At 44.4% G+C, this 23,282-nt stretch overlaps 1 protein-coding gene across 1 annotated transcript in view; it reads left to right on the top strand.

The window, feature by feature from the left end:
- Positions 1-23,282, top strand: part of LOC144598644 (transmembrane protease serine 9) — a 117,088-nt gene that overhangs the window by 69,283 nt on the left and 24,523 nt on the right. The window contains exons 26-31 of the mRNA XM_078408854.1: positions 6,031-6,170; positions 8,722-8,819; positions 11,413-11,516; positions 16,215-16,348; positions 18,290-18,394; positions 20,186-20,293. Coding sequence (XP_078264980.1) covers positions 6,031-6,170; positions 8,722-8,819; positions 11,413-11,516; positions 16,215-16,348; positions 18,290-18,394; positions 20,186-20,293 — 689 coding nt within the window. The remainder of the gene's footprint in view (positions 1-6,030; positions 6,171-8,721; positions 8,820-11,412; positions 11,517-16,214; positions 16,349-18,289; positions 18,395-20,185; positions 20,294-23,282) is intronic.

Below are 23,282 nucleotides of genomic sequence, written 5' to 3'. Positions count from 1 at the left end.
AGTGCGGGCATCAAAATGTGTCAATTATTTTATTTTTCCCCGAAATATTTTCTCCAATGGTATCCAATGTTGGTATACAAGACTGCTTGAGTACCACCTGTCGAGAAAAAAACCTCTTAAAAAGCATTTTGTCATTTTGGTGAATCCATATTTTTCCAACCTGCCCTTAATTGCAGGCCAAGGATTTATAAATTAAGGTGTACAAGGAGATTCTGCAGCGTCACCGCCAGAATGGAAACTTGAAGATGACACCAGTGTAGAGGGCTGGATCTCAGCAATGGCAAGACGGAATACAGGAAGGAGAAAGAGAGCTTAATAACATGGTGTCAGGACAGCAACCTTTTCTCAATGTCAGCAAGACAAAGGAGCTGGTCATCGACTTCAGGAGCTGGAGTACATGCCCCAGCCTACGTCATGATGTGGGGGTGGAGATGGTCGAGAGCAAACAATTTGACCTGGTCCAACCACATTGATGATATGGCCAAGAACGCTTCTAATTCCTTAGAAAACTAAGGAGCCTCCAATAACTCTAACCAAACTCTACAGATGCACTGTAGAAAGCATCCTAAACAGATACATCGCAGCTTGGTTTACCAACTGTTCTGCCCAGATCCCAAGAGAGGTGTGCATGCAGCCCAGCTCTATCATGTAAACCTGCCTCCCCCTCCTTTGCGTCCATCTGCACTTCTTCCCTGCTGTTATCAGACTCTTGAAAGGACCCCTCATATTTCTGGGAAGAATCCTGATCTTCCAATCTACTTGGTTACGGCCCTTGCAATTTTTAACTGTACTTTTCTGAAGCTGCCATACTATAATCTGCACTCAGTTTTCTTCCTCTTTTAACACTACCAGTTGTGCTCGTGTGGGGCATAATCTGTCTGGATCTAGTGCAAAACAACTGTTTTCACTGTATCTCTGAACATGTGGCAACAATAAACCAATACCAAAACAGCAAATGTCATATTTTACAAGGAGACCTCTGGTTGCTGACTCGAGCATTTCTTCATGTACCTTTTCTATCTCCCGATTGATGAAGGAATTATCTGCAGAATAAACATATGTCCTATTTAACAGATTACTTTAGCATTATTCAATTGCATGATTTTCCCAAATGTACAGAGGTAACAATGATATTTAGATACAAGGAACTGCCAATGCTTGTTTACAAAACAAGACACAAAATACAGGAATAACTCAGTGGGTCAGGCAGCATCTCTGGAGAACTTGGATAGGTAATGGTTCATTTTGGGACCCTTCTTTAAACTATTATTTAGGTGATATTTAGGTATCTATGTAGACAGCAGCCTAATGGATGTACATATATTCTGTAACCTTTGCTCCCGATTATAGGTCTGCTCATGAGGGTGGAAACTTGTGTTTCCATGATATTTTCACAATCTCAGTGGGTCAAACTGTGCTCCAGCGCCAGTGAAATTATTTTGAAAAGTGGCCACTGTTGTAGTTCATAAACTGTCTTTTTATAGCCATGACAACGAGGCATGAGTACTTCTGCGTTAGAATGAGTGTTTAGTTGCCTTGCCTTCCGTTCTTCTGAAATGGAAATTATTAACTTAAGTTTTTAAGTTAGATTTTTATTTCTGCAGGTCCTGCCTCTACTGCCTCTTGCTTATACTCCTATGGTATTGGTCATATCTTAGTACTTTTATACTTGAGCACCTATTATACTTGAGTTTGGCTTGACTGTACTTATGTACAGTGTTATATGACTTGATTAGATAGCATGCAAAACAAAGCTCTTCACTGTCCTCGGTACACATGACAACAAGATTTAAGTTTATCATTGTCATGTGTACCGTGGAACAGTGAAAAGCACCAGTTCCAGAGAGAAAGTCCAATGCCCTCAGTGGGGTAGAGGTGAATTGGACAGTATTCTGACTTTTGGAGGGATTGTAATAATAAACCTAAACCATGGAAAAATATTCATATTAATTGTAAGAAGATCTGTAATCAAACCAATGTTTTCCAGCTAATCTTGGAAGAAATAGAGCAAGTCATCAGTTTCTGCTTGTCTCAAAGTTCACTTTGGGCTGTACTATGGCATTTCAAGTCGTAGAGTTACTCAAAGAAAATGGGTCAACATCTGCTGCCAATGGGGAGCTACACATGGGAAATCGTAGCACATAGAACAGTAGAGCAGAGGAACAAGCTCTTCAATCCACAACATTCATGCCTAACATGATGCCAAGTTAAACTAATCTGCTCTGCAAATCACTCTTTGATGTGGTGAGCACATATTTCCCCCAGTCATCAACTTCCAATCCTGGACTGTCGCAATCCTCAAAGATGAAACTTACATGGTGACAGTGTTGCATGTTAATGCATTCACATGAGCGTGGGGTTTAGGGCCCATGAACCCTTGAAACAACTGAACTTTGGCATACTGCCAAGCCATACAAACCACTCCTCTCCGTTGGTTGAACCAGGGGACAAACATCAAAAAGTATGTGATTCTGACAGAATTGGAATCTGAACATTCAAAGACATTAAAAAATCAATAATTTAACAATGAATTCAAAAAATTTATAATGCAAACATACTTGAAACATTCCAGCATTTTGAAACAATTAAAGTATTTACTTTAAACTTAATGGAATTGGTTCAACGATCAAATGTGAGATTGTTGCAGGTTTTCACACCATGGTTGAATTGTCAGCGTTCAGTTGAGAAATTATAGAACGTTGAACAGTGCAGCACTAGAACGGGCCCTTCGGCCCAACAATGTCTGTGCTGACCATGATGCCAAGTAAAACTAATCTCTGCAAATCACCGCTAAGACTGGGTTGCAAGTTCAAGACTTTTGTGTTCAGATGGGCATGTCCAACTTAGCGGGACCTGCACGGAAAAACACAGCTCCACAATATTTGGCACATTTGACTGAAATCAGAAGGAGATGACATCACTTTGAGAAACTAATGGAACAACAAATACATTGCTTATTGGAATGTATTGTTTGTAAAAACTGCAAAACCTATTTCCTTCATGCAAAGTATAGTGCTCTGCAGTTCAGATGCTATATATATAATATATTGCAAAGGCAAGTTTCTTTTAGATAAAATTTAAAAAATAAAATGTATTTTGCTGATGGCTAATACTTTTTGCAAAGATGTAAGTATGTGATAAGAGTTGTTCTGGAACAGTTTGTCTATAACCCAGAGCAATTCAATTTTTTATTAAACAAATGGATTCCAACTAATTTTTTTAAACTCTCATAGTAATGTGGCTGTTTGCTTCAGGATTTTATTTTAACCCATGCTTTTTTTCTTTGCCTGAAGTAAATTTTCTTAATTGCAATGTAGTTAATAATTGCAAATTACTCAAGGTATCTTAATACAGCCTTAAGTTAGAAAGTCTGTTAGAGTCGTGGAAACAGGCCCTTTGGCCCAACTTGTCCATGCCAAAGAAAATGCCCCTTTTAAGCTGGTCCCACTTGCCTGTGTTTTGCCCATATCCCTCTAAACCTTTTCCCATTATGAACTGTTTAAATGTATTTTAAATGTTGTTATAGTACCTGCCTCAACTACCTTCTCTGGCAGCTCATTCCACATACTTACCACCCACAAATTTCTTTTTTTTCCCCTCGCACCTTAAACCTCTGCCCTCTAGTTCTTGATTCCTGTATCCTGGGAGAAAATGCTCTGTGCATTCACACTATTCTCCTAATGATTTTGTCCACCTCTACATGATTACTCCTCAGCCTCCTGGGCTTCAAGGAATAAAGTCCTAGCCTGCCCCGTCTCTCCCTATAGCTCAGGCCTCCAGGTGCTGGCAACATCTTGGTAAATCTTTTTTGCAGTCTTTCCTATAGTAGGATGAGCAAACCTGGACACAGTATTCCAAATGTGACCTTAGCACCATCTTGTACAACTGTTACGTGACATCCTAATTTCTATTCTCAAACCCTGACTGATGATAGCCAGCTTGCCAAAAGCCTTCCTCACCTCCCTATCTCGCTACAACGCCATATATTGCATGTAATTTTTTTTCCCGTAATTTTCAACATAAATTGTTAAAAAAAGTTCCTGCATTAACTCATTACAATACAATACAATACAATACAATATATTTTATTGTCTTTGTACAAGTACAACGAGATTGAGAATGTCACTTCCATATCGATGCTATCAAATATATAAATAATGTTGAAAGACTGGAGCGACTAGGCTTGTATACACTGGAATTTAGAAGGATGAGAGGAGATCTTATCGAAACGTATAAGATTATTAAGGGGTTGGACATGTTAGAGGCAGGAAACATGTTCCCAATGTTGGGGAAGTCCAGAACAAGGGGCCACAGTTTAAGAATAAGGGGTAGGCCATTTAGAACAGAGATGAGGAATAACTTTTTCAGTCAGAGTTGTAAATCTGTGGAATTCTCTGCCTCAGAAGGCAGTGGAGGCCAATTCTCTGAATGCATTCAAGAGAGAGCTAGATAGAGCTCTTAAGGATAGCGGAGCCAGGGGGTATGGGGAGCAGGAACGGGGTACTGATTGAGAATGATCAGCCATGATCACATTGAATCGAAGGGCCGAATGGCCTCCTCCTGCACCTATTGTCTATTGTCTAAGTCACGGCAAAAATGAAAACAACAAAAGGGGGGGGGGGAAAGAATATAAAGGGGGAACAAGGTAAAGTGCAAAAAAAGGTTCATGCAGGGGTCAGTTGTGCCAGATGACCCTAGGGGCAGAGACAGATCATGGCAGGCTCTCAGCAGGACCGATTCAGAGCAGCTATAGCTCGAGGGATATTCCTCACATTGCTGTTTTTAAAAGCTGTGATATCAATGTATCTCATTGTGATGTTGAGAAGAATTTTCTAAACCTGGAAACCCATCGCAATCAAAATTAAGTAAGGCTTGTTGAAATTCTCATGTCTTCTCAGCATCAACAACAAAATTAATGTGTGCCTTTTTAGGATCTTTTGTAGAAGCAAATGCAATCATATTGTGTAACATAAGTTTTGTGTAATATAACATGGGAACACCTACTGGCAGTGTGCAGTCTGTGTTCACAGACCATGCTATGAAAGCATTAGCTTGTGAGCTTATTTAGCTGTAGGTTATTCAGAAACTAGATTCAGCTAGTTTCCCATTCTTTTCTGCAGAAATTAAAGTAAATATTAAAGTTTACTTTATCAACCTCACCTGACCTTTCGTATGTTGCTCATTAACCTCTCCAGATTCAAAATCTGTTAACAATTAAGTCATAATTCACTATTTCACAATAATGTAGGACCCTAAGCAATCCTAACTGCAGACACAGTGCATTCTCACTGCACTATACATTCTTTAGATTGTGGCGTATCCCTCGTACGTGCAAGGCAATCCTCCTGTATATCTTAGAGGAAAAGACAACTCAATACTCTGGAGAGCTGACATCAACGCTGTATGCCACATCAATATCTGACAAACCTTTTGGCAGCAGAGGCAGACCAATATCGACACCTCTGGTCCAACATCCTCAGCTGCCCGGCGCTGGAGTACTGAAACAACCACTCGGTTTTGAGCTCCATCTCAGCAAATGGCTTCCAGGAAGACTGGGTACCTGTTTTGTGGCTATCCTTGAAACCTACTTGGGGGGGAAAAAATATAACCAAATCCTGGAAATTCCTGACACAACACCATGCAAACGAGTGAACAAGCAACTGGGAAGTCAGCGAACATATCGTTCCTATGTGATCACAGAGGCCAACTGCAAACAGTGGAAGGAGTAAGGAGCACCCAGGGAAACCAGACACAGTCACAGGGAGAACATGCAAACTCCACACAGACAGCATCTGAGATCAGGAATGAATCCAGGTTGCTGAAGAGGAAATTGCTCTCTGTGGCACAATGTTAATAGTTGCTTCCACACTCTATCAAAGAAGCCCATTTTTCACATACATTGATGTTGAGTGTCTGCCACCTTTACTGCAAACTTGCCAAATGAATGAATTGTAATTGTTTTTGACGAGCAATACTTTAACCGTATGAATTGAACATCGTGCTTCCAACAGCTGTATCTTTACTTGGCAGGATATGCTCCATTGGTGAACATGTGACTTTACAATCTCTCATTGTAACATCATCGGGAAATGTGATGCTGGCAGTATTATTTTCGGAACCCAAACATGCAAGTCTACTGGAAGCAGTGGTATTATACATCAAGAAAACAAGTGAGTTTCACCTTACATTGTATCCAGCTTTTTAACTTTATAATACCTTGGCATACAAGTGCAAGACAACAAGGTAAGTCACCCTCTTTGAAAACATTTGCACTTAAAAACTATGTATGAGAAGAGCAATTAAAATCCTGCCAGAATCCACAAATAACATCAGCACATTGGTAGGAAACTCGAGTAACCAGTGAAAAGTAATGATAAACCAAGTCCTGATGGAATAGTCTAACGTAAGTTCTATGCAAACTTTTGAACCCATAACACTTTGTTAAATTAATATAAACACTATGAGAAAATATGTTGTGCATAAATTGGACAGAAATATTGTAAACAAGTCAGAGTTGTCATCAAACAGCACAGAAACATAGATGAGGCCCACACACGTGTCTCCTCGGTACCCTGCAGCTCTCGCTCCCCTTCCCCCTAGTCACATCAAGGACAGAGGTCCCCGTCCTCACCTTTCACCCCATCAGCCGTTGCATACAACACATAATTCTCCGATATTTTCGCCACCTCCAACGGGATCCCACCACTAGCCACATCTTCCCATCTCCACCGCTTTTCACCTTTCGCAAAGACCGTTCCCTCCTTCGCTCAGTCTGCCTGGACCTACCTGATCTCCCGGTTGCCAAACACTTTAATTCCCTTTCCCATTCCCACACTGACCTTTCTATCCTGGGTATCTTCCATTATCAGAGTGAGGCCTAACGCAAATTGGAGGAACTGCACCTCATATTTCGCTTGGACAGCTTACACCCCAGCGGTATAACTTTGATTTCTCTAACTTCCTGTTACCCTTGAATTCCCTCTCTCTCCATCCCTCCCCCACCCAAGTTCTATTAGCTTCAAAGTCATCTCGTTGTCTGTAACTCATTTTCACCTAACCCATGGCTAACAGTGAATGGCCTGTTCGCATTATCATCGTTACTTTTTTGCTTATTGTTTATTCATTTGTTCTATATCTCTCTCTATATCTCTCGTTTCCCTTTCTCCTGACTCTCAGTCTGAAGAAGGGTTTTGACCCCAAAGTCACCTCTTCCTTTTTTCCAGAGATGCTGCCTGACCCGCTGAGTTACTCCACCTTTTTGTGTCTATCTTTGGTTTTAACCAGCATCTGCAGTTCCTTCCAACAGAAACAGGCCCTTCGGTCCAACTTGTCTATATTGACATAGATGCCCCATCTAAACTTGCGTTGACCCATATCCCCCTCAACCTTTTACTATCCATGCACCTGTCCAAATGTATTTTACATGTTGTTATAGTACCTGCCTCAACTATGTTCTGAACATAACTCCACCAGCTCTGGCTAGTTCCATCACCACCATCTGTGTGAAAGTATTACCCCTCAGGTTTCTATTAAATCTTTCTCCTCTTAGCTTAAACCAGTGTCTTCTGGTTCTTGACTCCCCTATCCTGGGAAAAAGACCCTGTGCATTCACCCTATCTATTCCCATCATGAACTCATACACCTCTATAGATCACTTTTCAGCTTTCTGCGCTCCAAGGAATAATGTCCACAATCATGTTGGATAATTTCAGCAGATTTTACTTTGATTCAATGAGAAATTGTGTAGATAAACGATTTAGCCTGTTCGGTTTTAAAAATGTGCTTCATAAATTCTCTCAAGGGTGTTCTGATATATATCAGATATCTCGCATAAGAAGAAACATAATGGATAGAACAATGATACAAGAATATTATTCAATTGGAAAATTGTATATTTTGTCAATATAGGATGTCGTTTTTGAAATGTGCGTATTAGAGTCATGGAATCTACATGGCCATTTGGCCCAGCTTGTCCACGCTGGTCAAGATGCTCCATTTAAGCTAGTCCCATTTAACAGTGTTTGGCCCATATCCCTCAAAACCTTTCCTATTCATGTAAATATTTTTAATTTATTGAACCTTTATTTGTTATTTATTATGGAATCTACTAAGTACTATGTTTACATACCTGTAATGCTGCTGTAAGTATGAATTTAATTGTTCTCTTTCAGGACATATGACAATATGAAAATATAACAATTGAAATATGAAAAACTAATTTAAAAGGGTATTAAAATGGAGAATGATTATTCATTGAATATGCTAGACTTCTGTAAGAAATAAGAGCAGGAATAGGTCATTTGGTTTTTTGAGCCTTCTTTGCGATTCATCCAGATCATGCCTGAGTTTCCATCTCATCTCCTTTCTTCCATCACATCACAATTGTGCCAAAACCCAGGACATTGAAAAATTTGCGTCCTAACTTCCCTTTAGGTTTTGTTGTTTTGGAAACAATGAGGATAGAGTTTCCTGAGGGGATTCCAGAGCATTAAGAATTTAGCAACTGAACACATGATGAAGTCTTTACATTTGGGAATGATGAAGAAGCTGTTCTCAGAAGAGCACAAATAGCTCCTTGCAGCTGGAGGACTTTATAAACTAGGCTTTTATTTGTCATCTGATTAGAAGTATGAATATACTGTACTCTGTCAGAATGGTTTATGCCTCCAAGATCAGTGGGATTGCAATGCATTTCTTCATTCGTATACTTTTCTTTTACAGCCTGTGGTGGAAATATAACTGCTTATAATGGATCCCTGATCTCTCCAAATTATCCCCTTCGATACCCTCCAAACATCAACTGTATCTGGAGAATCACAGTAAGTACAAATTAAGCAGATATTCTCCGATGAAGGATTGCCAGCGGATGATATTCCATATGTAGCTGTTTGCTTCCAGTGTGAAGCAGCCTGTGGTTCTTCATTAATCTTCATTCGAGTTCCCACATGTTCCCACTATTCTTTCAATTTCATGCCTGGTTAAAATCAAATTAACATTGTAATTGTGTTCTGTATGTACATTCATTAACGTTGGAAATGTCAAAGACTAGCGGGCATAGCTTTTAGATGAGAGGGGAAAAATTTGAAGGAGATGTACAGGGCAAGTTATTCTTTTATAGAGGGTGGTGTGTGCCTGGAACATGCTGCCAGGGATGGTGGTAAAAGCAGAAACGATAGTGATGTTTAAGAGGCTTTTAGACAGCACATGGATATGCAGGGATTGGAGGGATATTGATCACGTTGAGGCAGAGGAAGATTAGTTTATCTCTGCATCATGTTTGGCATAGACATTGTGGGCTGAAGGACATATTCCTGTGCTATCTTATTTATCTATGTTCTGTGTTTGCCACAACCCTATTTGCTCCATAATCTGAACATATTGTTGATTTCCATTAAAAAATGTCCCTCATTTAATTTTTTTAAAGAAAGGGAGAGGAGAAGCCCTGACCGCCTAACCTAATTAATAATTTTATTATTTTTTTACTTTCGTAATCTTTTTGTATTAAAACTGATCATTTAAAATTGAAGAGCAGAAAAATTAAAATTCTAAAAATGTGTAAATCCAATGTTTAAGTATGTAAAAGTGCCAATAAGCCGTACTGGTGCATACTGTCACATAGATGCACTGTAAAGAGGATACAAAAGACAAAGTAAAAATAAAATAAAGGCAGGAGGAAGCGTTTGGAAACTTGAGGGGAAAGGCAAAAAGTGAACAGAAGCAAAATTTTAAAATATTCTTATTTTGATTTGTTTTCAATACTTATTTTCTTTGTATGGAGTTATTATACACACATAAAATAAAACTAGACCTCGGTGGAATTGATTAATGTGAAGTTATAAGGAGGCTCAATAACCATGTTTGATCAGAAAACATTAATCAAACGTATCACTAAATAGTCTTCCATGACTAGCTTGTTCCCAATAACCATCAGGCTCTTAAACACTACAAAATACCAACAAAACTATGAATGATGAACTGTATTGGTTGCACATAGGACTTCGGGCCCTTTGCACTAATATTGGGATTTTTAGTTTATTATTTTCTTCGGTTTATTATGTTATCTATGATTATTGCACTTCCAGGCCTGTTATGCTGCTGCAAGTAAGAATTTCATTGTTCCATGGTCAGTACATATAAAATGTTCATGATTCTTGCCTTGTGTAAAAAAGAAATAACCCATCCAAGATATCAATGACTTGGATATCTTGGATGGATTATTTCATTTTTAAAGTGCAAGCTGCAAATATGATAGTGGCGTTTACATTTTGAGATAATCACATTGATATGCAGGAAATGGAGGGATATACAGTGCATTCAGAAAGTATTCAGACAACTTTTTCCACATTTTGTTACGTTACAGCCTTATTTAAAAATTGATTAAATTCTTTTTTTTAAATCATCAATCTGCACATAATACCCCAGAATGAAGAAGCGAAAACAGGTGTTTAGAAAATTTTGCAGAGTAATTAAAAAGAAATAACTGAAATATCACATTTGCCCTATTCAAACCCTTTGCTATGACACTCAAAATTGAGCTTAGGTTCATCCTGTTTCCATTGAACCTTGATTGGGGTCTCAACCAGTACAACTTGATTGGGGTCAACCAGTGGTAAATTAAATTGATTGGACGTAATTTGGAAAGGCACACACCTGTCTATCAGGTCCCACAGTTGACAGTGCATGTCAGAGCAAAAACCAAGGCATGAAGACGAAGGAATAGTCCATAGACCTCCGAGACAGGACTGTGTCGAGACACAGATCTGGGGAAGGATATAAAACAATTTCTGCAGCATTGCAGGTCCCGAGGAGCACAGTGGCCTCCGTCATTCTTAAATGGAACCACCAGGACTCTTCATAGAGCTGGCAGCCCAGCCAAACTGAGCAATCAGGGGAGAAGGGTCTTGGTCAGGGAGGTGACTAAGAACCCGATGGTCACTCTGACAGAGCTCCAGAGTTCCTCTGTGAAGATGGGAGAACCTTCCAGAAGGACAACTATATCTGCAGCACTCCACCAATCAGGCCTTTATGACAGAGTGGTCAGATGGAAGCCACTCCTCAGTAAAAGGCACGCGACAGCCTGTGCGTGCTGTGTGGTTCTGTGTTCAAATCCTTTAGGTTGCAATGCCAAGGTTCTCTGGCTCTCCAATTTTTAATGCTTGGAAAAAAAGTGACATTTGTAAATTTATTATTAAATCTTCAAATGTCACTTTTTATGTTTTTTGTTTTTGCAGACTCAGGCTTTGGCTATAACAGGTCAATATAAACTATAAAACAGGCCAATTAATTCAACTGGTTTATGTCAATGTAAATACACGCTAAAGAGACTTTTATGCCATTTCAGCAGAGGACCAATAGTTGCTGAAGTGGAGATTAATTAAGTGCTCACTCCCTGTGCTTTCTGCCTTGTGTTAGGTACCGGAGCCAAACCTTCAATTCCGTATTCAGTTTCCAACTCTAAAGCTGGAAGGTGTGCAGCCAGACTGTGAGAGGGACTGGATTTCAATAAATGGTGTACGGTATGTGGGCAGACAAGTATTTTCCATGTTTAATGATCTATAAACAATTGCAGATGAGTCCTATATTGGACTTACTTGGGCTTATTCTATTCCTGACACTTAGGCTTTTGTTACTCATGGAATTTTTAATCAATGCAGTATATTGTCACAGAGTATTAGAGCTGGCCAGCATGAAACCAAGAGGGCATACTGGGCTAGTCCCATTTACCCGCATTTGATCCATATCCCCGTCAGCCCTGGCATATATCTGTCCAAATGTCTTTTAAAAATCATAATTGTATCCACTTCTATAGCTTCCTCTGGCAGCATGTTTTGAAAAATGGGGTTCTTGTTATTGTAAAGATCTACAGTATTGTTTTGTAAATATTTAGGGAAACTTAAAAAGTCCAGTCTCGGAGTACAAGGCACAATTTTTTTTGTGGCACGGAAAGGAATATTTTTTGCTTAAGTTCAAGTGGATTTTCGATAATTATAGCAGAATGCCTAAGGTATTACCTACCAGAATGAATTGAACAGTCGGCCTTTTGATTCCAATAAATATCCTGATAGAGACATGAACTGCTTCTTCAAACGTCCAGATTCAATGATTTAATGATTCAATTATACTTTATTGTCACATGTACCTGAGTACAGTGAAATGCTTTGTTTTGCACACAATCTGGTAAAAATTATGCACCAGACCTCACCTAGTCAGTGCACAAGTGTAGCCATGTTTTGGTGCAAAGTTACAAAAGTTCACCGAACATTCCTTTTTTCTGCATGCCACCACGCATGGCAGCAGTCGGCTCCCCCCCCCCCCCACCCCCCCACCGGTTCCACATTAATTGTCATTGCCTCTCCCCCCCCCCCCACCCAGTCAGGCCCCCCTTCATTCTCCGCGGCCCCCACTCTCCGGCGTTGTTCTCCGACGCCCTCATAGGTTGTATTGATGAGGAATGGTTGCAGAGGTGTTTAAAGTGCCCACATCAATTGTAATTGACAGCGAATACCAATGAAGACAATATTAAGTTTCAGATTATTTCCCAAGCCATTTCAATTTTGATTATGTAATTCATTGCACTACAGTTGATCAATTTTGTTTCTTCCAGTCAATTAACAGAATGTTAATATTGAAGCGGGACACGAGTGTCAAGCAAAGCCAATAAAGCGGGACACGTGTCAAGAGAAGTTTTCTTTATTTCTCAAGCACCACACAGTTCCCCAAACACCCAACCAGTTCAACTCCTCGTGGAACTCCACTACCAACTGCCACTCTTCCCCATTCCAAGTTCCGTGACCCCACCCCCTCAAGCGCGGCACACCACCAGGGACCGCCACAGGATCCCCCCCCCCGAGAACCAGAGGCAGGGAACTGAACGGGAAGACGAACGAGGCGGGTGGACCTCGTGCATACGTCCCCACGCACAGGGGACACGCCCGGTATGGACGAATTCGGGAGCAACCGGGACGACGGACGCCCCCGACGACGAGGCTAGGCCACCTGCACTGGCTCGCTAAGGTCCAAATGGGCAGGCATCAAACGAGCCACAGACACAGTCTCCCGCCGACCACCCATGTGCAAACCAAAAGTAGTAGGCCCATGCTGCAGCACCCGAATGAAACCCTTATATGGGCCCTGCAAAGGCGATCTGTGGGCGTCGAGGCGCAGAAAAACATACAAACAGTCCATGAGAGCTGGCGACACATGGGCAGGAGCCACCCCATGGCGAGACGTCGGGACAGGAGACAGGGCGCTGACCTCCTGCAAACGGACCAACACAGATGACGGCTACTCCCGGGAGCACCAGCGGCTGGAATAAATTCCCCGGGAACAGTGAGCGGGACGCCATAGACTAATTCAGCTGACGAAGCCAAATCCTCCTTCAGGGCGTTCCGATTACCCAGCAAAACCCACGGCTACTCATCCATCCATTCGGGGCCCATGAGGCATGCCTTCAAAGCGGGCTTGAGATGGCGGTGGAACCGCTCCACCAACCCATTAGACTGGCTGCCTTCATGCAGGTATGCGGATCCCGATGGTGGGTGTCAGCCGTGCTGTCCTGCTGGGGATGCAGGGACTTGCTGAGAGTCTGGAACCTGGTTGCTGTCAGCCGGGCCCCCCCTCCGCTGGCGGAGGGCGGCGGCCCAGGCGTGAGAGCAGCCGGCCCTTGTCCCGCCCAGCCGGGTGTCGGGGGGGCTCAAACGTGTGGAGTAACTGCGGCTGAGCAGACCCCCGCTCAACCGGAAGTACTCGTCGGACCCAGGCACCGTAATCCTTCCCGGGAGCCGGTCCCACATAACATGAGCCGCATTTCCTCGACATCCTTCATCTCCCTCCGAGACGCAGGGAGGTGTGTCCTGTACTGGCTCCTCTTCCACACCCTGCACTTCCTCGCCCTGGTCCACCGTCCGGACACTAAGTGGCGGTCGGTGTTGCCTTCCGGTCGCGGGGGGGCCCCGCGGTGGGGGTCCCTCTATGCAGGGATTCTGTCCCTCTCCATCGGGGACCTGGGGTGGAAGGTATTGCACCGAGGAGTCCCCTGCAACCTATTCCTCGCGCGGTTCAGACTCGCCAGCCGCCTGCCACTTTTGCGGGTTGGAAGAGTGTGTACCACGTGTACATGGAGTGTGTGAGGTTGCAGCCCCTGTTCCAATATCTAAAGGGGCTGCTCCTTGCTTTTTGGCTGCACTTTTTACCTACCATCCTCGTCTTTGGACACCCTGTGCGTAGGGGAGAGGGTAGGGCCGAGGATGTCCTTGTTGGGTTGCTCCTGGGCCTGGCCAAACTGGCCATCCGCGACTCATGGCGCCAGGCGGAAGTGGGCTCTGCCCGAGCCAGCTGCCTACCCCTTTTCCGGGGTTACATCCGTGCCCGGGTGGTGTTGGAGAGGGACTACGCGCTGTCCACGGGCACCCTGGAGGATTTCCGGGACCGCTGGGCACCGCGGGGGATTGGATGTATCCTGGGTGGGGATTGTAATATAATTGTATAATAGTTTCAATTGGTATATTTGTTTGTATAGTATTCTGGTGGTGGGATCTGTTTTGGTTTTATTGTATTGTATATATTATTTTAATATTTGAATAAATATTTTTGATTTTAAAAACAAAAAAACCCCAAAAAACCCAATTAGACTGGGGATGATACGCCGTTGTGTGGTTAAGCTGTGTCCCCAACAGGCGAGCCATTGCGTAGCACAGCTCAGGCGTGAACTGGGCACTCCCGGGCCCAACGACCGACTTGCTTCCGCAACCCATGCCACATGAAACGTGCAGCCACCATCGCGACCGTCGCACGGATAGATGGGTGGGCCAACCCATGAATGACGTTGAAAATCCGGCAACGCCAGGCAGCCGGGACAATGGGCCGTGGCTGCCCCATGGAAACGTCGCACAGGACAGTAACGCCGGTGGGACCCAACGGCACATTGTCCAGCACCAAACTAGAAACCATAGTTCGGTAGGCTGATATCTCCTCGTCCACCAGCTACACTGCAGCCAAGGCAGAATACTCTATGCCCGGGGCCACGTCGAGGAGGCCTCATTAGCTGGGCGGGACAGGGTGTCAGCAACCAGGTTACATTTGCCTGCAATGTGGCGGATGTTGGTCGTGAATTCGGAGATTGCCTTGAGCTGGCGATGCTGCCAAGTGGACCAGGGATCCGAAACCTTCGCGAATGCAAAGGTGAGGGGCTTATGGTCAGTGAAGGCAGTAAAGTCCCGGCCCTCCAGAAAATAGCGGAAGTGTCGTACTCAAAAAGCAGGCAGGGCCGTTGGCCATCCATGAGCGTGAGCATTTCGCTCATGAGGGCCGATGGCTTATGGTCGCCGACCCCACCCATGTGGAGGAACCGCGCCACTCGCGAGGTGTAGGGCCTTGAGGGCCTTGAGGCCATTGTATTTGTTGGCCAATGGTGGGACGCGCAGGTAAGGCACCAACTGACCGGCCGTCTCCTGGTCGAGCGCGCCGATGACATACAAGTAGCGGGTGTCATCGGCTGTAATCCTGCGGATGTGGAATTGAGCTTCCGCCTGCTGGAACCACACCTGGGGCTGCGAGGTCCATAAGACCAGCAGCTTAAGTGCGACTGTGTTTTGTTGGGCATGGTCGGCGGCAACGGCGGGCCGAGCGCTGGCGGCATCCATTATTGCGATCCAAAATACCTATTTCGGACTGTCAGGGTCACCAATTAAGCGGGACACGAGTGTCAAGCAAAGCCAATGAAGCGGGACACGTGCCAAGCGAAGTTTTCTTTATTCCTCAAGCACCATACAGTTCCACAAACCCCCAACCAGTTCAACTCCTCCTGGAACTCCACTACCCACTGCCCCTCCTCCCCATTCCAAGTTCCGTGACCCCTCCCCCCGAGCCGAGGTTCCGCACCACGCGAGGCTCACCACCAGGGACCGCCACAATATATTACATAATGAATAAAAAATATAAAGCTCCACCTATTGTACTTGAGTTTGACTTGATTGTATTTATGTAGAGTATTATCTGATCTTTGAACAGCATGCAAAACACAGCTTTTCACAGTACCTCGGTACATGTGACAATAATAAACCTACACCTATTATCAAAGGATAATATGCCATAGCAACTTTGCCATACTATCTAACACTAGAGAGTCTAAAAGTATCCCTATCCATAACAAATAGTAGATTAAAAAAAGGGTTTTATGATTTTGAAATGTCTGATGGTTTTGATTCTTTGTCCAGTTACTGTGGAGAGCACTCCAAGACCTTAGTGGTTCCCAGTGCATCCAACACCCTGACTGTCCAGTTTCACTCCGATGTGTCTTCCAGTAACCTGGGATTTCGTGCTGAGTACAACAGTTTCAACCCTGCAGATGGCAAGTACCTCCTCTAGAGTATTGATTACTCTAACTTCAAGTAATCCTTGCTTTCCCTCTCTCTCTGTCCCTCCCCCAACCTAGATATCCTACTAGTTTCACTGTCCCCCTGATTAATTTTACTGTTTTTATGCCTCGTTGTCACCTTCCCCTCATCCATCAATGAACCATTGAACATTTTCTTGATCAGCATCTGCTTTGATCTGTTCTTTTCACACCATACGTGTTCTTTGTACCCTTCCATATCCCATTTCCTTTGTCCCTGACTCTCAGTCGGAAGAAGGGTCTCGATCTGAAATGTCACCCATTCTTTCTCTCCAGAGCTGTTACTGTCCCGCTGAGTTACTCCAGCATTTTGTGTCTATCTACAGACCTTGATTGAAACTAATTAGATTTTATTCACTCAATCTCCTTGGTTAATTATGAACGTTTTATAAAACTCATTCAATTTCACCCAATCTTTTAATTTAAAAATCTTTTAATTAGAAAAAGCCACCAACTTTTAACACTTACAATACAATACAATACAATACAATACAATACAATATATCTTTATTGTCATTGTACCCAGGGGTACAACGAGATTGGGAATGCGCCTCCCATACGATGCAATAATTTAAGTAATTAACAGCAACCCAACGAAACGAAACAATTGTAACAGTTTTTAGACAGGGTAAAGTGCAAGTTGATCTATGCGTTGTGGCCATCCGGCTCAGCAGGACCGGTTCATAGCAGCTATGGCCCTGGGGATGAAGCTGTTCCTGAGTCTGGAGGTGCGGGCGTAGAAGGCCTTGTATCGTCTGCCCGATGGAAGGAGTTCGAACAGACTGTTGCAGGGGTGTGAAGAGTCTTTGTGGATGCTGGTGGCTTTTCTGAGGCATCGTGTGTTGTAGATGCCCTCCAAGTCTGGTAGCTGTGATCCGATGGCCCTCTGAGCTCTATGGACTACCCGCTGTAGAGCTTTCCTTTCTGCCTCCGTGCAGCTGAGGTACCACACAGGGATGCCATGCGTTAGGATGCTCTCTATGGTGCAGCGGTAGAAGGTCGTCAGCAGCTGTTGGGGTAGACCAGACTTTTTCAGTGTTCTTAAGTAGAACAGTCTTTGTTGTGCCTTCTTGACCAGTGCAGCAGTGTTATTGGACCATGTTAGGTCCTCCGAAATGTGAGTGCCCAGAAACTTGAAGCTGGACACTCTCTCCACACTGTCCCCGTTGATAGAGATCGGGGCATATTCCCCGTTATGTGACCTACGGAAGTTGATGATCAGCTCCTTGGTCTTGGTGGTATTTAGGGACAGGTTGTTATCCGAGCACCAGTCCGCCAGGTTCTGCACCTCCGCTCTATAGTTTGTTTCATCCCCGTTGGTGATAAGCCCGATTACCGTTGTGTCGTCTGCAAACTTGACAATGGTGTTGGTGTCGAATGCAGGAACACAATCGTGTGTGAAGAGGGAGTAGAGCATGGGGCTCAGAACACAGCCCTGTGGTGTGCCGGTACTCAGGGTGATAGTGGAGGACAGGTGCGGGCCCATTCTCACTGCCTGCGGTCATTCCAGCAGGAAGTCCAGGATCCAGTCACATAATGACGAGCTGAGGCCTAGCTGGTGGAGTTTGGTGATGAGCTTGGTGGGGATGACCGTGTTGAAGGCGGAGCTATAGTCTATGAATAGCATCCTCACTTACGTGCCCTGTCTCTCTAGGTGAGTCAGGACAGTGTGAAGAGCCAGTGAAGGGCCCATTTGCCAGTCACCGACTCTCCCTCCCCCCCCCACTCCTCCCCTCCCGCTCCCCCCCCACCCCTCCCCCCCCCCCACACACACCTGTATGCATATCTGCCCTTTGATTGAGGTACCGACAACACACAAGGGCTATGAAATAAAATATGAAAAATAAATAATCCCCCCCATTGATTAATTTGTTCTCCAAATAAATGTTGTTACAGAATGCCAAGGAATGCATGTTTGTGGAGATGGAAGGTGTGAGCTCCTGAGTAACAAATGTGATGGTTGGGTTCATTGTAAAGATGGAAGTGATGAGATGAACTGTGGTAAGTGAGAGTCATGGTGTTGTACAGCACAGAAACAGGCCCTTCGGCCCAACTTGTCCATGCCGCCCAAGATTCCTCATCTATGCTAGCCCCATTTGCCTACGTTTGTCCCATATCCCGCTGAATCTTTTCTATCCATATATGTTCAAATGTCTTTTAAATGTTGTTATTGTACCTTCCTCAACTACTTCCTCACCAATCATCTTGGTGCTCCCTTCAAAAAGCTCTACCAAATTTGTGAGACATGATTTCCCACACACAAAGCCATGCTGCCTATCCCTAATCAGTTCCTGCCTATCCAAATGCAGGTTTGTGGCACATGGAGTTATCCTGTGAATACAGTTCTAGAAATCCTGGTTTTCAATTTGCTGCTTAACTCCCCAAATTCTCTTCACAAGACCTCATCTCACTTTCTACCTATGTCCATGGTACCAATATGGACCATGACCTCTGACTACTCAACCTCCCCTTTCAGAATGACGCTGGCCTTTGACCCTGGCCTCAGGCAGGCAACACACCATCCTGGAGTCTTGCTTGTGGCCACAGAATCTCCTGTCTGTGCCGCTGTTATTTTTGGTTTAAAATCAAGAAACCATTTGTATATATACATTTGGTCCTGTTGGGTTATATTCCGTGAGTTAATACTAGTTCGTTTCTACACATTTTGTCTGCTCCACTGCAAAATCTCCTTAAGGTATGTATACATTGAAGATGTTCTCGGACGGTAGTTCTATGAGACCCTCTCTCACTGATCCCCCTCTGTGATTGTTACTGTTCTCCAGTTCTATGACTATGTTTCATCTTTGTATCCCTTTGTTATCACCTCTTCCGCAGCTAACAATGGGCCATTATAGGTTCCATCCTTCCGTGGTCATCTGTTGCCGGCCCTGATTTATTCTGGCCTTTTCCTACCGCCAGTTCCCTCCCTTTACTTTCAGTCTGAAGAAAGGTTGTGGCTCGAAATGTCACTCATCCTTTTTCTCCAGAGATGCTGCCTGACTCATTGAGTTACTCCAGCACTTTGTGTCTATCTTCATTATTTATTTATTTGTGTCATCACACAGCTGTTTGCCAGTAGCAAGCAAATTTTAGTGCCACGTCGTTGACCTCTGCAAGATCCTTTACAGTGCACGTGTCATGCAGCATGTCACAGCTCAGGAGATGTTCCATAGTCTGGAGGCCCCGTCCGCACTCGCAGTCTGCCGCATCTTCAGTTTATCCCCACTTCAGCATGTTTGATTTGCCCCTCCCCATGCCTGTCCGCAGTCTGTTGAGACTGCGCCAGGTTATCCACGGTTGGTCGGAACCTAGTGGGAATTTCTCGGAGGGATCGATTGCCATGTGAATGTCGTCCAGAGATTTCTCTAGTCTCTCTTACTAGAGTTTGAGCCTTCTGGACGATGCACTGCAGTTCAGGGGATGGACAGAAGGGAGGAAACTTCTGCGTGATTTCAAACGTTGAGGTAGCAAAGGGTGGTCATGTAGGGGGTGTCTTTCATTCTCTGATTGTCTGAGGCGTTCTTTATGACTGGCTACAGCTCTTCTGATTCCAGGAGGTGCAATACCAGAGAGTAGGTAGATGTTGTCAGTCTTGGGCCATAACAGGAGCGTTCTTGTTGCAGTCCCTGTCAGATTCTACAAGTATCTGCGAATCCTGCTACCACACCACACACTGTATCTATCTTCCTTAAAACGAGGAGTCTTCAGTTTGTCTATTGAGTTCTACTCCTGAGTGAGACACTCGACCAACTCCATTCTTTTTCACTATTTCTTTCTTTGGCCTATATCCAGTGTGCACATCAGAACAGTTTCAATGCCAGAATGATATGTGTAAACCCTTAATTTGGGTCTGTGATGGAGTCGATGACTGTGAAGATATGAGCGATGAAGCCAATTGTGGTAAGAAACACTCTCTTTCATTATGGAAAGGTTATGGTGTTAAATTGATTATAATCGATCGGCTGCTTTTCAAACAAAATCAGTTGACTATTTGGAATATTTCCTTCTGAAGTTATTGGACTGAATTACACTGTCCCTCAGGCTTTCCTGCCTGACCCCCAAGTCCCACAGTTGCATCTCCAGCCCCTGAGCCTCCCCAGACCCTTCAACAACGCAGAGTTATCCATCAGTTTGATTCTGCAGATCATAGATGCTTGAAAACATATAAATATTAAATACATTAAACGACTTTAAACAAGTACTTTAACTAATAGAGTCCCAGAGCTAAATAGTACAGAAACAGATCCTTCGGGTCAGCTTGACCATGCCAACTTGGGCTAGTTTCATTTATCTGCATTTGGCCCAGAGCCCTCTAAATCCTTCCTATGCATATATCTGTCCAAACATCATTTAAACATAGTAATTGTATGCAATTCTATAGCTTCCTCTGGAAGCTCCTTCCACATACCATCTGAGTGAAAAAAGGTTGTCCCTGAGGTCCCTTTTGAATCTCCCCCTACCTCCCCTTCACCTTAAGCCTGTGCGCCCTAGCTTTAGATTCTCTACCTGGGGAAAAACACTGTAAACTTTATCCATGCCTCTCGTGATCTTGTACTCCTCAATAAGGTCACCCCTCGGCTCCAATACCCCAAAGAAAGAAGTCCCAGACTATCCGACCTCTCCCTGTAACTCAAGCTCGCAAGCCCAGATAACATCCTGCATATTTTAGGCTTCCTAGCCAAGAGATAAAAGCAGAAAAATCCCATTACAGCTGTACTGTTCTCATACTTGCAAAATGGCGGCGCTGCCCTAGCAGCTGCGGCTTACCTGCGGTCCATTTGTCTTTGTGTTTGGTTGTTTTTTGTGTCTTAATTGTCGATGTGATGTCGTGTTTTTGTGTTTGTGTACTATGTGTGTATGTGGGGGGGAGGGGGGGAACTGTAAAATTGTAATATGTGTCCCTTCCAAACGGAGACCCGACCTTTGTTTTCTGGGTCGGGTCTCCGTTCCTGCTGCGGCCTACCATCGGCCCAACTCCTGGAGCTGGCGGCCTCCAGGGCTCTGGTTCGCAGAGCCCGCGGATCGGACTCACCATCGGCGGAGCCGGCCGTCTTCGGAGGCTGCGGGAGCGGCTGCGACTCGCCTTAGGCTCGGGCCGCGTGGATGCCGACATCGGGAGCTCCGGCAGCGGCAGCGTGTTCGCCCGCCCCGGATCGCGGGGCTTGGGTCGCGGACATTTCATCGTCCGGCGCGGCCTAAAATAGGCCGCGGGATATTTCTCTGCTGGGCGGGGGCTTCAATGTCGCGAGCCACGACCGCCCCGACGTGCAGCAACAGCGGCAGCAGCGTGTTCGCCCGCCCCGGATCGGACTTATCATCAGCGGAGCCGGCCGTCTTCGGAGGCTGCGGGAGCGGCTGCGACTCGCTTTAGGCTCGGGCCGCTGCGGACCGTCCGGCGCGGCCTGCAACCACAACAACCTGACCGCGGGAGAGGACGGCAGGAGAAGGGAAAAGACATTGTGGCCTTCCATCACAGTGAGGAGAGGACTGGAGGAGACTCACTGTGATGGATGTTTCTTTGATGGATGTTTCTTTTTTTGTGTGTTTTTGGGGTTGTGTAATTTTAATGCCTATTTTGGTGCTTTTGTTGTTGGACTGTGGGTGACGGAATTTCGTCCAATTTGGATGACAAATAAAGCTATCTTGATCTTGATCTATGTGGCGACACAATTTAACAGCCAGCCAAACTCCGCCCAATAAATGCATAAGAGTCAGGGATCATCTTAGTTGTGCCTTTTATTAAGATGCCGTTGTAGGTGAATTCATGAATCAAGAGTGAAACTGTAGAATAACACAACAAAATACATAAGCGATTCAATAGTGTTAGAACAAGTGTAATGACAAGGTAGCTATGGCTTGCTGCTACATACTACATGAATTTTAAATAACCCAAAAATGTCTGAATTATTACTATAAATGTATATTAAATTACAATAATGCACTTTAAATACAACGTAGTTTTCATGACCGGCCTACTTTCTGTTTCAACCCATTTCGGTCCCACACCATCCAGGCACATGTAACATTTCAGCAATTACAGCATAAATCTTACAAAGTTGCCAAAAGCGTTCTCCTCACAAATATCACCAAATACAATTAGAATATAGGGTTACATAACACAGAAACTTAAAGATGATGCTTTCACAAGCTTAAAGGAAAGGATGGCAGCAGATATACAAGTTTGCTTCTTGGACTGCCTGAGGAGAAAATGGCTGCTTTGAGGTCACGCTTTGAGGTCACAAGAGGTCACAAGAGACCCACTTCCTGATCAAACAAATCACCACTAGGGGCGCTAAAACAGTGCTAAAAGAACTCAAAAGCCTGGGGCAGAACACTCCCCGCCTGGCATCTATAAGATGTCATAACTAGTTAGCTATCTTGGTCTTTCCTTGACAACAGAAGTACGACTTCCGTGACCGGTCTGAGGTATGTCTTGCACGATCCTTCCTTGCAAACCTTGATTTGTATCTTGCGTACCTTCTCATCTGGACTTTTAAAGACATCGGAGACAAGTGCCATCGGCCACTCATTGCGCGCTACTTGAGCGTCTCTCATCAGAACAAGGTCTCCCTTCTGAATTTCCGGTTGTGTTGACTTCCATTTGCGGCGGGTCTGCAGAGTGGGAAGATATTCACGCCTCCAGCGATACCAGAACTGGTCAGCAAGACTCTGCACCCATTTCCATTTCTGTCTGAAGTGGTTGCCTTCTGAGAACACTCCCATTGGAGGAGGTAATCCAACCTTTTGGGTAAGTAGCATGGCTGGGGTAAATATCAAGGGTGAATCTGGGTCGGTAGACACAGGAGTCAATGGTCTTGCATTGATTATCGCAGAGATTTCTGCCATGAATGTGCAGAGAACCTCATGAGAGAGAGGTTGTGACTTGACC

Source organism: Rhinoraja longicauda, chromosome 12 (genome assembly GCF_053455715.1).
Source record: "Rhinoraja longicauda isolate Sanriku21f chromosome 12, sRhiLon1.1, whole genome shotgun sequence".
NCBI lineage: Eukaryota > Metazoa > Chordata > Chondrichthyes > Rajiformes > Arhynchobatidae > Rhinoraja > Rhinoraja longicauda.
The sequence above is the reverse complement of the archived record's forward strand: the minus strand, read 5'-3'. Positions and strand labels throughout refer to the sequence as shown.